This window comes from Camarhynchus parvulus, chromosome 27 (assembly GCF_901933205.1).
Source record: "Camarhynchus parvulus chromosome 27, STF_HiC, whole genome shotgun sequence".
Classification (NCBI taxonomy): Eukaryota; Metazoa; Chordata; class Aves; order Passeriformes; family Thraupidae; genus Camarhynchus; species Camarhynchus parvulus.
In genome coordinates, this window is record NC_044597.1 from 2,155,233 (window position 1) to 2,166,617 (window position 11,385).

Below are 11,385 nucleotides of genomic sequence, written 5' to 3' on the forward strand. Positions count from 1 at the left end.
TCAGGAATAACACATTAAAAAAGGAAAAAAATTATTGCATGGGTGTAGTTGGGGCCAGAGGAAAGCAGAGTGAGAATATGTGAGAGAAACAGCTCTGCAGACACCAGTGGAGAAGGAGGAGCAGGAGCTGCTCCAGACTCCAGAGTTAAGATTCCTCTGCAGCCCATGGTGAGGCAGCTGTGCCCTTGCAGCCCACAGAGGGCATGGGAGTGCAGAGATGCACCTGCAGCCCCTGGAGGAGCCAACACCAGAGCAGGTGAATGCCTGGGAGGAGGCCATGGCCCTGAGGGAAGCCTGTGCTGGAGCAGACCCCTGGCAGGGACCTGTGAAGAGAGAAGCCCATGCTGGAGCAGGTTTGCTGGAATGAATTTGTGAGGGTTCCTGAAGAACTGACCCCATGGAAGAGTGCCCCACTTGTAGCAGTTCTTGGGGAGCCATAGCCTGTGGGATATGGTTCCTAGCCTCCTTCTCATTTTGGAGAAGTTCATGGAGAACTTCTCCCATGGGAGGGACCCCACCCCAGACCAGGGGAAGGACTTGCACTCCTCTCCTTGAGCAGCAGCAGGAACAACTTGTAATGAATTGACCATGAGCCCTGTTCCTGCCTCCCTGCTCTGCTGAGGGGGAGGAGGAGATAAAACTGGGAAGGAGGGGGAGGTAGGGGGAAGATGTTCAGGTTTTTAGGTTATTTTTATAATACTTATTTTACTTCTCATTATCCTCCTCTTATTTTATTGGTAATAAATTCAATTAATATGCTCAATTAATACTCAATTAGTTGAGTCAGTTTTGCCTGTGACAGTATTTGGTGAGAGGTCTCTTCTGGTCCTTAACTCACGAACCATTGTTATATTTTCTCTCCCCTGTCCACTTGTAGAGGAGAGTGATAGAATTGCTTTGGTGGGTGTCTGGCAACCAGCCAGGGTCAACCCACCACACCAATCTCTCCAATTTGGATATAAAGATTTTGTGTGGGCTGTGTTGAAGGCCTGACAGAAGTTTAGCCAGTCTTCCCTTGCTGAGTGTTTCAGTCACTCCATCCTTGAAGGCCACCAGATTGCTCAGACATGACTCGCCCTAAGAGCAGCCTTGCTGTCTGTTTTGGATCACCTCCTTGTCTGAGTATGACTTACAGTTGCTTTCATGAGGATCTGTTCCATGATCTCCCCAGGCACAGAGGTGAGGTGTACTAGTTTGTGATTCCCTGGGTCCTTTGTATTGCCTCTTTAAAAATTCAGTCTGCTGCTGGATGCCCAAGGATTCCTGTGCATGAGGATGGGCATATCCTTCTCTATCCCTCCCTCCTCAGCTCACCCTGATGGTTTTTTGTTGTTGTCTCCCCATGTGTGTGCATTGGGCTGCAGGCTCTGACCCCATCCTACCTAACTCTGCCTTCAGGAAAAACTTCTGGCTTGTTTTGACTTGTCCACTCTCTGAGTAGTCTGTGAGTACACAAACAATGCTGTGAGCTTGCCTGGGGCCTTGCCCTTCCCCACAAGGCTCCAGCCCTGCTGCGCCTGTCTCCTGATGTCCTCAGCAGAGTTCACAGCAGGGTGTGTTCCTCCTACATGTATTCATGTCTTTGGTGCTCTTGTGTGCAACCAGACTAATGTGAACGCAGCACAGGTGCATATTTGACAGGTGTATATGAACCCGTGTCCTTTCCTGTCTCTCCTCACAAATAGATTGTGTTGCTCATGGCAGGGACACTCTCCACAGCTCTGTGCAAAGGCTCTGCGAAGCAGCAGGAGCTCAAGTGCAGCTGAAAGGTAATGGCATCAACCTCCTGGAAATCTCTTGAAAAAGAGGCACTGTAATCAATCAGTTTCCTGAACCCTGCTTGTCCTGATCCTCCAGAGCTCATACTCCACTGATGGTGATGCCAAGCCCCAGCAAGGACTACCAATTTAGATCCTGAATTTAGCTGAGTGTAACAGGATTGGGACTGCCTTAGCATGATGGGCAGCCCCTCTCTGCCTGCCTCACCAGGTTAGGGCACAGCTGCTGGAGAGTTCAAAAGGATGGGGTTTGGTTTATCCTGGAGAAAGAATAAGGAATCCTGCTTACTATCCTTGTTCAGGCCATGTCCAAATGGATCTGCTTCCAGTGAATTGTTGGTGCTTTCAGGTGTGGGACACAGCCTTCCTTCATGCCTGAGCCAATGTAAAATGTATTCATCCAGAACATCAGCCTGGTGCTGTGTCAGGCTGAGATCTTGGCCCAAATAAGTACTGAATTAAAGAATCACAGTAAATGTTATTAGTGTGCACTGGATGGAAGGACAGAGACATTGTGTGTTGCACAGGGGAAGCCAATAAGCAGGGTTTTTGGCAGATGGGATGCCCCAGCAGTCGCTCCGTGGTGCAGATGTCACAGTGTCCCCAGGTAGGAGTGGTGTTTGTGCCCTGGGTCTGCCTGTGGAGCAGAGAGAGAGTGGGGGATTCCACGGGTGCTGGGCAGAGCAAGGAGCTGGATCATCCCTATATTAGCAATTAGCAATTTACCCAGTGACAGCAGTGCGGGTCTTGTGGGTGAAACGCTGAGGCTGGGCATCACAATAATATTGGCCAAAGAGATGGAGGAGTTCAGAGACTCTTCCCTAAATCTCCAGCAGGAAGAATGTGCAGGGAACTTTTCCTGTTGGTCCCTTCATGCTTCATCTGCTGTTTGAGCTTAGCTTTGCCTTCATCAGCTCCTTCTCTACATTTAGGGAACTGTAGACACCTGAGATGTTCCAACCTTTTAATCACTCACTTAAGCTGAGGGTGAAAGTCAAAAAAGAAATTTTGGAGTATCACAGGAAAAAAACCCTAAATTTCTGCATTAATAGTGAAACCAGATGTTCTTCACAGAATCTCAGAGATTACTGGCATGACCACATCGTGGAAAGGAAGAAGAATGTTGTACACTAGTAGGCCAAACTTTCTCTGGGGACACTCTGTGCCATGCTGTCATCAGTCCTGTTACCCACAATCTATAAAGTGAAGGCATGGCTAAAACGTGGGTATTTCCAACAGGTATGCACAGGGTACAGACATTCATTAGAACTGCAGCCTGCAGAACTTGGCTTACACAGTCCCCCATCAACCTGATATCCAAGAGAGATGTGTTCAGTGCCCTGATACCTGTCTCACCCCGACCAGCCGTTGGTCTGTGGTGTTGTGAGGTCCCCAGGATGAGGTGAGAGATGAGAATTTTACTCCAAGTTCTCAGAAAGCTGATTTATTATTCTATTCTATTCTATTCTATTCTATTCTATTCTATTCTATTCTATTCTATTCTATTATAAGAAATTATATACTAAAACTATACTAGAACTATAGAGAAAGGATACAGACAGAAGGCTGGAAAAGAATGAATAATAAAAACCCATGACAGACCAGAGTCCTGACACAGCTGGACTGGGATTGGTCATTAAGTTAAAACAATTCACATGCTGGGTAAACAATTCTCCAAATTACATTCCAAAGCAGCAAAACAGGGAGAATCTGAAGCTTCCCAGCTTCCCAGGAGAAGAAATCCTGGCAAAGAGATTTTTCATAACCTCACTTTCTGGAAGAAAATTACACCTGTCTACATTCCAGACTCCGAGATGGGAAAAGGGCAATTTACACAGTCTCCATGATGGATGGATGGATGGATGGATGGATGGATGGATGGATGGATGGATGGATGGATGGATGGATGGATGGATGGATGGATTCTGTTTATCCAGCCCTTCCTGACTGAGGCCTCTGATGTGCTTTTGATCAAAACAGTGCCCAAGAGCATCAGACTAAGCAAGGGGGACATTAGTGAACAAAACTTGTCTGCCACAGACTGCTCACAGATACTGCTGAGTGTGTCCAGAATGACTTTGCACAGAGCTTTTCTGAAGCAGCACTGGTCCAGAAAAGGACCTTACACAGCAGGGCCTGTGAGGCCCTGAGCCTGAGCTGAGCTGCACCATCTGTGGTTGGGAGCAACAAGGTACCCCTGAGCAGTGAAGGGTCTGTGGGCTTCCATTACTGTCCTTGGACTGCCCTGGCCTGTGAGGGTTCACAGGGACTCCAGTGTGATGCCCAGAGTGGTTAATCCCAGCACTGACTTGGGAATGGTGCCAGGCCTGAATGCATGCCAAAACCTGGGTCCTGCCATGGGCTTTATGTGTGGTGGTAGGGCTGCAATGAGGAACTCATCCCAGCTGCCCATTTGTACTGGCCATGGTCTGACACTGGGCAGTGAAGATGGAGATGAGGCCTGAGGCTATTCCACACACTGACATCCTTTGGGAACATTTTCTGTCTACCCCAGCACTGACCAGAGCAAGAGGAGCTGAATTCCCATGATCCTGCAGGTTGGTTTGTCTCCAGGACCTCCCATGGAATTCTACATGTTACATGAGGTTTTTGGGGGTATATCTGGGCAGAGACACTGAAGGGAATGGGCTGATCACCTTTCAGCTGGGGATGTTTTGCATTCTGCCCCAGGATTGTTCCCCACATAGGACCCTCAGCAGTGTATCCCAACCTCACATTTTTCTGGATGAAGGATCTCACCACATTGTCAACCTTATCCCCTGCCAGGATCAACACTGTTCTACCCTGGCAGCTTGCAAGGGCATATGGGGAGGGAAGGACAACCTGGAGAGCCAGCCTGAGATGCAAAAATCTTTATTGAGTTTAAAGAGGGAATCAAGGTTTTTACAAGCACAGGCCCTCAGTGCAGGGATCTGGAGGGACAAGCAGGACACTTCACCTCTTGGCCATGGTGAAGTCCATGCAGGGCATTCACTTGCCCTGCCTGTAGAGTGCAGGCTGGCTTGGAGGAGCCTTGCAGCCGAGGGGGGCAGAAGGACACAATGAAAACAGAAACAAGGAAACATGTAGGAAAGACATAGGGCTTTCGAAGTGCCTGAGCTGGGCTCTTCTTTCCAGCATTTTCAGGAGGAACTAAAGATGTTCAGTTCCTCTGAAAGAAATGACCTGAAGATTCTTCCTTTGTCTAGCACCATGCCTGGAGATCCTGGGGACACTCCCCAAGACCTACATCTGCCCAGCACCATTAGCAGGGGAGGCCCCTCCTTCCACCGTAGCGCCTGGTGATGCAGGAGATGTCAAAGCCCCCAGAGTTGATGGGAACTCCATCAGAGCTGAGGATGTTGCCAACAGCAGCAGAAGTGGAGGATCCCACCACAGTGTTCTGTGGGAAGGAGCTGAGGATGGGCCCAGGCAGGGTCACCAGCACAGCAGGTGGCTGAATGACCACGGTGGAGTCCTGGCACTGCCTGACACAGCACTCATTGCAGCTGTTGGCCAGTGGAGTGGGGCCACAGGGCTGGCAGGGACGGCACTGGGTGTTGCAGGACATGGCTTGAGGCTGGAGATGCACCTGGCAAAGAGATCAGAGAGGAAACAGAGCACAAGGCTGGGTGGGTGGGTGAGGAGCAGCCTGGTTACCCCATCACAACAGGGCCAAGGCCATCATGAGTGGGAAGCTGGAGACTGGGCCAGGAGCCCTACAAAGAGCAGCCTGGCTCAGCAAGTTCTCTGCCAAGCAAATAAAGCAAAAGGCACCACCATCACCAGCCTCTCTCTATGCCAGCCTCTTCCCCGCTTTCCTCTCTCACAACCAGATGCTCCAATCCCCAAATATGAGAAAGCCAATATCACTTGAGATGTCCACCAAGAGGAGATCTCACTTTGGCAGAGAAAGAGAAAGAGAAGGGGCTTCAGACTCACCTTGTTCCCAAGCAGAAGGAAGCAAGAGAAGTGGATGAGAGAGCAGAGACTGGGGCTGCCTTTTATACCTGCCCTTCACTGCCTCAGGACCAGGGGCAGCCTTTGCAGAGGTAACAATTTCCAGCAAGCTCATCTTGAATGCAAACCAGCACACCTAATGATATGGGCTGTGCTTTCATTTCCTATACTGCTGCCTTTTCATTTCCAGGTTTGTTCTGTGCCCGTTCCCCAGTGAAGGTTTCTTCTGATCCCTGGGATTAAAGGCCCCAGGATTTCTAAGGCAGGAATGCAGCAGTGCAGGCAGAAAACTCAGTTTATGTACTGCATGGGCCCAGGCTGGGCAAGTGATATTAGAGTCTGGATAACTCTGGTGGGGCTGTTTGAATTCCAGCAATCCTCATCTGGCTGCCCAAGGACTCCTGTGCATGAGGATATGTCCTATCCTTCTCTTTCCCTTCCTATGGTCACTTCTTCCCTCCCTGTGTCCATCGACTCTGCAACTGGTTTTCACCCTAAGGTGCTATAAGGAGAAAATTCTGGCTTGTTTTAACTCATGCCCTCTTTGTACAGCACAGAAAATGTCATGGCCTTGTCTGGCTCCTTGTCCTTCCTCACAATGCTCCAGCCCTGCTGCAGTTGTCCCCAGGTCTCCTCAGCAGAGTCCACAGTGTCTTGTGCTCCTACAACCTAGACTTCATCAGGACAGAAAGGTGGGCCCATTAAATCCTCATGAAGCTCAAGAAGGCCCAGTGTAAGGTCCTGAATTTGGGTTGGGTCATTCCCAAGGATGGACACAGAATGGGTAATGAATAAACTGAGAGAATCCCCACCAAGAACTACTTGGGTGTGCTGGTGAATGAGAAGCTGGACATGACCTGCAACGTTCACACGCAGCCCTGGAATTGTATCCCAGAATTGTATTGCCTCAGAAGAAGACTGACTACCAGCTATAGAGAAGTGGTTCTCCCCCATTTCTCTGCTCTTGTGAGACCCCAGCTGGAGTGCTGTGTCCAGCTCTGGGGTCCCCAATGTGAAGCTGCTGAAGTAGGTCTAGAAGAGGTCACAAAGTTGCTCAGAGGGCTGCAGCCCTTCTGCTATGGAGACAGGGCTGGGAGAGATGAATGTGTTTAGCCCGAAGAAGGTTTTGGGGATACCTTAAATCACATTCCAGTGCGCAAAGAGGATACAAGAAAGATGAACTCTCTCTTTTTTACAATGAGAGGGACTTTTTTTACAAGGGCATGGAGTGACAGGAGAAGGGGGAATGGCTTCCCACTGAAACAGGATAGATTTGTACGAGTTACTAAGAAAAAATTCTTCCCTCTAAGGGTGGTGAGGCCCTGCACAGGTTGTCCAGAGAAGGTCTGGCTGTCCCATCCCTGGAAGTGGATGCTGTGGTGCTGTAAAGCACCACATACTCGTGTGACTTTCACAGTTGCTTCTAGATCCAGGGATTTTGATGATAAAAACTGTCCAATAAACCTGATTTGGGGCAGATATATTGGAGGCTACACCATAAACAAGCCAAATGAGCCTTGCCAATGTTCTCTGCTTACAATAGCACTGCAATTCTCAGAGCAAGTAACCTGCTGGCTCTTCTTCCTGTTTCATCTCCATGGGCCTCCACTGGTGGCCACAGCTGGAGAATGAGGCCTTTGGTAGGGAGGCCTCATTAAAACCTTACAGTTTTGACACTGTGGTCACAGAAGCCCAAGATGGGAAGGGCTCTTCCTTACCCTGCACCAGCAAGTGGAAAACAGCCACTAGCCAGACTCTGGACAAGATTCATCCTGCACTCATCCACTGCCAGAGAGTGGTCCCACTATTTTTAATGTCTCTCCTTTTCAGGGAAATCACCCGTGCTGGAGGGAGCTCCCATGTTCCTGAGTCCGTGCCAGTTTCTCTGTCCAGCAGCTGGTAACACCTCAGTGATCTCCTCTCCTCCCATGAGCTAAAGGAAGGGTTTGGGGACCTATTTTTGGGCAGCCCCACTACAGCACTTCTTATGGAAACTCAGCTCAAGGGTGCTAAGTTTCCAGATGGATCCCACCCTTTGAATTGGAATCTGTTGATCATGGAGCATCATCCCCTTTGCCTGAGAAATCTCAGGGTACACATTTGTTTTTCTGCTGCTGTTCCAGCATAGCCTGCCTCTCCCAAGTGACAGGGATCTGCTGTGACAGCCCTGTGTGAGGCCTTGTATGCTGCTGTTTATCTCAGAGGGCTCTAAGCAGTGTTGATGAGGAATTCACAGCAGGTCTCAGACACTCTCCTGTGTATTGGATTTCTTGGACATTTCTGATCCTGCTTTTTGTTGCTTTCCAGGACTGTAGAGGGATTCAACACTCCAAATACACAATTCTTTCTAAAATAAATCATTCCTAGGCAGAAATGACAAGCAGTGATGTCTGTCTGAGGACAAACCCAGTCTCAGACTCTTCCTACTGTCCCAGGCATTTTCCCAAATGCCATTGAAAAAGAGCACAGCAGACAAAGGGTGGGAATCAGCCTGTGCCTTGGGCAGTGGTGCCTAGGTCTGGATACAGGACTAAGTGCCAAGTGCCCAGGTGGATGCAGGAGGTTTGTGAATCTCCCCCAGAAGTGCCATTGCTTCTATAAGGGAGGATCAGATGTTCAGTTCAGACTCAATCATCTCAATTGGAGAGCTCTACGCTCAGGTGAAATGAATCCCACACTCTCCATAAAGGTGTGTTTACCATGATGAGGAGCTGATCCCTCCTCATTATGAAGTGGTTACATGGACTATCCTCACTGTCAGTGCGCAAAAAGAAAAGCTTTGAGAACATGGTTAATCTGTTCTGAAATGAAAATTGGGAGGGGAAAAGCAAGTGCTGTTTGGAAGTGCTAATGTCCTCCCAAAGAGAGACTCGCTTCCCAGCCAGCCTTCCACAGCTCTGCACTTTGAGTGCTTTGCCAATCACATTAAAGTTTTTCCACAACAAAGCCCAAAATGGGTGGAACAATGTACTGCTAAAAATGATGTGGGGTTTTAGATGTGGAAATGCCCTGACACATCTAGAATGAAGCACACCGTTTTGCATAATTTTAATTAAAAATAAGAGAGTATATTCAGAGTTACTAAGGAGAGGAAAGAAGAGGAATTATGCAAATTTTGTTTGCAGTCTTATGCTAGGAAAAATGGCTATAAGTAGAGATATCAGACATTGCCAAATTTTATCTTGAATCAGAGTATGATTTGATGAAATAGCTACAAGAATCTGGCCTAGATACATCACAGAACATCAGGCTAAGTGGAGAAACACGTGTCTGCTTCCTAAAGCAATGTTTCCTAAAGTTGCTGGGATTTCTTTAGGAGATTCAGACAAACCCTGACAAAATTAAGCACCTGGCAAACTGGGGTAGAAACCTGTGGGAGTACCACTCCTCCAGCTCTGTTACAGAACCATTTATGGACAGGGTTTGTGACCCTTTCCAAGCACAGCACTTTAAAGGGCTGGGAGGCATTCTGAATTACCTGGGAATGAACAGAGGGGGGTGGGAGCACAGAACTGAGGCTCAGCCCAGCCAGAGATGGCTGTAAGGTGATATGAGCTCATTGGTGGCTTCTCAGTGCCTGGGATGTCCACACAGACCTACACTTCAGAGGGGATCTTCTGCAGGGCAGAAGTCATGGGAGGGCAGGGGTGAATCTGTTTGTACAACTGATGCCCTGTGAAAAGTCACTTCACTTTTTCTGGAAAGCCCGTCCCAGAGCGAGCTTCACCTCTTTGTTTCTGAGCGTGTAAATGAAGGGGTTCAGCAAAGGAGTTACCATTGTGTTAAAGGTATTCACGATTTTGTTCACATCCAGGGAGTTCTGGGCTGATGGCTTGACATACAGGAACATGGTGGAGCCATACCAGATGGTGACAACACTGAGATGGGCAGAGCAGGTGGAAAAGGCCTTTTTCCGGCCATGGCCTGACTGGATCCTCATGATGGAAGAGATGATGTACATGTAGGAGACCAAGGTGACCACACAGGAGGCCACCACAACAATTATGGAGACCAGGAAGGTTGCCAGCTCCACAGGCCATGTATCGCTGCAGGAGAGGGCAAGGCAGGAATCTATATCACATAGAAAATGATTGATGACATCTGGCCCACAGAAAGTCAGCCTGGATGTCAGAAAGGCCAGCAGAGAAATGGCCAAAAATCCTCCCAGCCAGGAGCTGAGTGCCAGCCGGACAGAGAGGACACTGCTCATGAGGCAGCTGTACCTCAGGGGGCAGCATATGGCTAGGTAGCGGTCATAGGCCATGACAGACAGGAGAAAACACTCAGTGGAGCCTAGAGAGAGAAGAAAGAACAACTGGAGGATGCAGACACTGAAGGAGATGGTCTGGCTAGTCCCCAGCATGACTCCTATGGCTTTGGGAACAACACCTGTAGTGTACCAGATCTCCAGGAAGGAGAGATTACAGAGGAAAAAGTACATTGGGGTGTGTAGGTTGCTGCTTCTCCACACAAGGGCTATGATGGATGCATTACCTATCACTGTCAGGGTGTACATCAGTGCAAACACCACCACAAAGGAGACTCGGAATCGCCATGTCCCTGGGAAGCCAAGAAGGATGAATTCTTTTACACTCGTCCTATTTGCCATGTCCTTCCAAGTGTTGAGGTCTGTCTGCAAAGAAAGAAAAATTTCTGTGAATGTTTGCATGCTACAAGTAGTGAAAACAAAAATCACTATCCCTGAAAATGCAGTTGGTGCACAGCATGGAAAAATGGCAACTTTTCTAATGTTAAAATTTTCATAGAAATCCTCCCCGATGAAACACAACTAGATCTAACCCTGAAAATCAGGTGTACCCCAACAAATGAGCACTTGGAGAAGTATTTATCAGATTGTGCATCTCCTTCACAGCATGGGGAATGTAGTCACTTCTGTGAGATAAAAATCCCACTTAGGAAAATATGGACAGCAGGCTGAGGCACTCGAGCTATGGAAAAAGCTCTTACAAATAGCAAGGCAATAACATAACTTGTAGTTTCCGAGGCAGGCAATACTGAGGTGTGGTTTCATCAAATGAGGAATACAAATACTGTCACGATAATGTGACACTGCAAGAGATTTTCCCACCTCTTCTATGTCAGTTTATTACAAAGCATTGAGACTGAGCTGCAGCCACGCAGGGCAGCAGGTTGCTATGCCAGTCACTACTCAAGGTCTCCTATATTTGCTTTCTTCTAAGCCTGAGAACAGGAAGGTTTTGCAAATACCTCTATTTCCCTCACAGATGTCTGCTTCTCAGCATAGCTGCTAGGGGTGTGATCCACCTCTTTGCAATTTTGCCATTTCAGAGTCAGAGGAAGGATTTCTGCTGACTAAGCTGAAATATCTAAGGTGAAATAAAATATTCCTATCTCAGCTCCTCAGCTTACCCCCTTCTTTCTTCATAGAGAGAGAAAAAGCATGAGGGAGACATAGCTCATTTTGTCTTAAAAGCATGGCTAAAAGCTCTCTAGAAGTGCCAGGTTGTCTCTGAGATCTAAGGCAGGAGTCTAGTAAGCACTTGGATGTTAGACATCTCAACTTGGGCAGAGATATTCAGCCTCAGAGACTGGAGGCAAAATCCTCTGAGTTGAATCCCATTAAAGGTAGCTCTGCTGAACTGTTCCTGCAGACAAGGGGAAATTC

At 48.2% G+C, this 11,385-nt stretch overlaps 2 protein-coding genes across 2 annotated transcripts; both read right to left on the reverse strand.

Moving 5' to 3' along the window:
* Positions 1-5,043: 5,043 nt before the first annotated feature.
* Positions 5,044-6,047, reverse strand: LOC115913791 (feather keratin Cos1-1/Cos1-3/Cos2-1-like). Its single transcript, XM_030966016.1, is given in 3 exon segments — positions 5,044-5,370; positions 5,721-5,820; positions 6,043-6,047. Coding segments are annotated over 3 exon segments (432 nt in total).
* A 3,379-nt stretch (positions 6,048-9,426) lies between these two features.
* On the reverse strand, positions 9,427-10,335 carry LOC115914074 (olfactory receptor 6F1-like). Its single transcript, XM_030966429.1, has one exon. It carries the CDS (start codon positions 10,252-10,254, stop codon positions 9,427-9,429), a length of 828 nt encoding a protein of 275 aa, XP_030822289.1. The 5' UTR covers positions 10,255-10,335.
* Between the last annotated feature and the right edge of the window lie 1,050 nt (positions 10,336-11,385).